The following is a 4,174-nucleotide window of genomic DNA, read 5'->3' on the forward strand; positions in this document are numbered from 1 at the left end:
TATCAGCGATGGTTCAGCAAATTTTGTTTAGGTGACTTTAGCCTTAAAAACTGTGATGGCAGAGACCAACATGTTGGAATTGATATTGATGCTCCGAAGACTTGTTGAGTCTAACCAAGGCAACACACTCATAAAATGGCATTGAAATCGCATGTCTCACATGAAACAACATGTAAACATCTAACGAATATGGGAAAACTCCATAAAGATGTTGTTTGAGTACCTCACAAACTGTCCAATGATCATCTTTTCCAACACTTCATCTCTTTTGGGGTGTAATGCACGTGATCCATTTTTGGATAGAATTGTCACCGGTGATGAAAAATGGATTCTCTATGTGAATATTAAACTCCAAAAACAATGGTCAGTCCCAGACAAAAACCACTTCCGACTCCAAAACCTGGACTCCATCCGCAGATAGCGATGCTTTGCATTTGGTGGGACATCAAAATATTATTCATTTTGAACTCCTAAATCCACAGGGAACTGTCAATGCAGAGATCTATAGTCAGCAACTGGAACATTTAAATGAAGCCCTTCATCAGAAATGCCCTACACTTGTCAATTGGAAAGGTGTTGTTTTTTCTCCATGAAAATGCATGTCCACATGTGACATGTTTGATGCAACAAAAGATTATGGAGTTGGGTTGGGAAGTTCTCCCCCACCCACCATATTCTCCAAATATGGCACCATCAGATTACTATCTTTTTCGTTCACTGCAACACCATATTAATGGGAAAACGTATGCAAATGTGGAAGGTGTTAAAGAGGACATCGAGATGTTTTTTGCTTCAAAGCCAAGTGATTTCATTAATCAGGGCATTAGCAACCTGATTGTAAGATGGAAAAGCATCATCAATAAGAATGTAGACTATTTCATTTAATAAGCTGTTCGGGTTTTTACATCTAAAAAGTGACATTAATTTTTTCACAATCTAATATATACAAATGTTCGTTACACTGTTGGTTATGACATTTGTATCCAGAGCTTTAAATAATTGTCTCTTCTCATCAAAATCCACAAAGGCTGATTCAGTTGCTTTAGAACACAATCAACAAGATGAATTTTTCTTCTCTGCTCTGTTATTGCAATACAATTAGTGACAATTTCACTTACTTTACACTGTTTGTTACCACAGTTGTATCCAGAACTTTTAAGTAATTGTCTCTTATTGTAAAAAGTTCACACAAGTTTGTTCAGTTACTTTAGAACACAATTGATAAGACACATTATTTCTTCTCTGCTCTGTTATTACAATACAATCAGTGTTAATTCACTTTGTAATTTCCAATATATGATTTTTATAGCTAAATTCACAAGCATGCAGTCTAGATCTATTGAACTACATCTCTCACGAACCTTCTATATAACTAAGTTTGTCTAACTTACTTGAATTACACAAAGTATGAGTCACACAGTTATGTAAACAAACCTATGATAAACTATCACTTCTAAAAAAATATAAATTTAACACTTGTGCTATACTTAGATTAAAACAGTTGTATATATCTAACAGTTTGAGGTAAAGATTGTGAAGCTTTTCAATCCAATTAATATCTTGTGTTCAACAAACTATCATAACTTTATGGCAATAAAATGGAAATTGCACAGTGTTTATAGTGAACATAAGTTGATAACTTGGAAAGCAAAAATGACTAATTTCTTTCAGTCATTGGTTAGTTGAACTTATGATTGTCTTAGCTGTTGATGGTCAGGTTTAATCCCGGCTACATTGATTGATAGGTCTTTGTTGGTAGTTCTGTGGACCATTAGAGCTGAGTGTCACGTCTAGATCTGGTGCTTACTCATATAACTCATACTGAAGAGCCACATAAGTACTTTAGCTTTTCCTCCTCTTCTTCAAGTTCAGAGTGGGATAAGACACTTGTGTCATCTTCATCTGATATGACTACTTCCAATTCTTCATCAGTCCATTTTACCAGAGGTTCATTGATCATATATAGACTCAGCTAGTTGATTTGAAGTGTACAACATGCTTTTGCATGCCTCTTGACTGTTTTAACTTGTATGTTAGGGATGCATATGGGCAGATGAAAGTTTGACTTTGTAACCACCGAATAATCATGAAACTTTAAATACTATAACTTTAAATATACTAAGTGTACCTAAATGAAATCTGACAAGCTTTTATTAAATATTACAGGTAAATTGTACATCAAAATTTGATTTTTTAATCAAGTATTTTTAATTTAGATTTGTTTGTGTATTTACAAAGCCTTAATGGGTCATTTCAAATGAAAAGTAATTTTCATGCTAAGAAATAAATTACTTCTCATCATATTACAGTTTTCATATTTCATTTTCTTAAATTCTATAATGCCCTAAATGAATATTAAAACTTTTTAAAGGAAGAACTATATTTATCTGTTACTTTCTCTATTCTAACACTAACTGTAACTAGATCATCAATGTACAATGAAATGAAAATTTGAAAATTATGAATTTTACTTTTTATTCTTCTTTGAATATATCATTTGTTGCCAGATCTTCAATTAATGATAATCAATATTTCAACTGCTAATCATTTTGCATTAGTTTTATTTTATATGTTATGAATTTATCGCCTAACTTGTACAAGTTTACTCTTCATGAATGTCAACACATGACAGCTGGAACATATCAACAGATTATTATACATTGATGTATTGTGTGACATAAATTTGGGTACTCAAATGCATAGCTAAGTAAACCTAGTGTTTTATTTCAAAGTTTGTTGTCAAAACCAAAATTCGTGTACATTTTGAATGTGCATTTTAGAACACAAAACATATATCACTCACTAGAATAGAATGTCCTAAAACTACTTTTTAACTGGGTTTCTAACTATGCTGTAAACAGTGCAAACAAGTTCTGTTAAGGTTATAAGAAGCACATTTGCTGACTCAAACATCAGTCACTTCTTCTTGACTAATGTCAGTTGCTGCAAAATTCAAAATAATGGTTACAAGCTCCAGTGTTAATATTTTTGTAAATTGCTGGTTGCTTTGCATAAGTATTAGGTTTTTGGAATTTAAAAAAAATAGTAAACAAAATTTATTGACACAGTAAAGCTTAGCAAATAGGGTTTGAAAGTTTTTATTTGAAATATTTGTTTATTACTTCCATATAAGTGTAAAGTATCACTAACTTGTGTAGGTGATTTTATGATATCTCATTTTGGTTTAGTGGATGGTACCTGGGGTATTTGGGGTTTGTGGAACAAATGCCAAGGAACCTGTGGTCAGCAAGGTTTTCGAGTAAGACATCGGACTTGTAACAACCCTAAACCACAACACAATGGATACCATTGTTCTGGGAACAACAGAGAAGAGGAATCCTGCTTAGTATTTGGTTGTGATATTGCAACAGCTCGTAAGTTAGAATTTGTACATACATGAATATTTACATTTTTTTAAAGTATTCAAAAGAAATGTTTTAAAACAGATGTTTAACATTTTTCTTGCTTCCATGTCTAATACTCATGTTCTGTAAAAAATCATACAAAATAATACTGTTATGTCTCCGTTTGTTAATTAACTTTCCTTAACTTCGTTCCAACGAAACTTTAGCGACACAAGTTCTTTACTTAATAAAACTGGTTTATTCTTTCCGAATACAACTTTACGATACACTTGATTCCAACATTCGCGCTAAAACAAACGCTATAACGAACTTCAACAATACGTCTCTGACTGCAAATCAATTACTCACTACCTACACACACATTACATTATTCTCACGTTGTCACCCTCTTTTATATACCAGACTACCCTATATCTAGTAAATACTAGAGCATTCGCCAAGGTACAGGATAGTTCTAGAAACGTGGCGTCACAGTAGTCAATGTGACTCGCTGACGCAACACTGCCCCTTCCTTAATATTGTTCGTCCCGAACAATAACCACATATAATAAACCAATAACAATAACTTAATTAAAATGTACAGAATTACAAACACAAAATTACAATTCAACAAAGTCTCTTAATTTTACGGGACGTATCTTCTTCCATACTGGTCTCCATCTTGTTGGCTTCTGCTTCATGTGGGGGTTCATCTGCTTCATCAGTAAATGTCCTATCGTCGGTAACAGTCACATCAGTGGTAGTAACTTCATCAAGCGCCTCTCCGTTTCCCTTCTCAAAACTGAGTAGAGTTTCTTCTTCGCCGTTGA

The 4,174-nt window shown here is 33.2% G+C and overlaps 1 protein-coding gene across 1 annotated transcript in view; it reads left to right on the forward strand.

Annotated features, from left to right (window-relative positions):
* Positions 1 to 4,174, forward strand: part of LOC111087911 (coadhesin-like) — a gene marked incomplete at its 3' end in the record, with an annotated part of 63,820 nt that overhangs the window by 5,559 nt on the left and 54,087 nt on the right. The window contains exon 2 of the mRNA XM_022396325.1: positions 3,189 to 3,374. Within this exon, the coding sequence (XP_022252033.1) occupies positions 3,189 to 3,374 (186 nt within the window). The remainder of the gene's footprint in view (positions 1 to 3,188; positions 3,375 to 4,174) is intronic.

Source organism: Limulus polyphemus, unplaced genomic scaffold, assembly GCF_000517525.1.
Source record: "Limulus polyphemus unplaced genomic scaffold, Limulus_polyphemus-2.1.2 Scaffold2836, whole genome shotgun sequence".
NCBI classification, from domain to species: domain Eukaryota; kingdom Metazoa; phylum Arthropoda; class Merostomata; order Xiphosura; family Limulidae; genus Limulus; species Limulus polyphemus.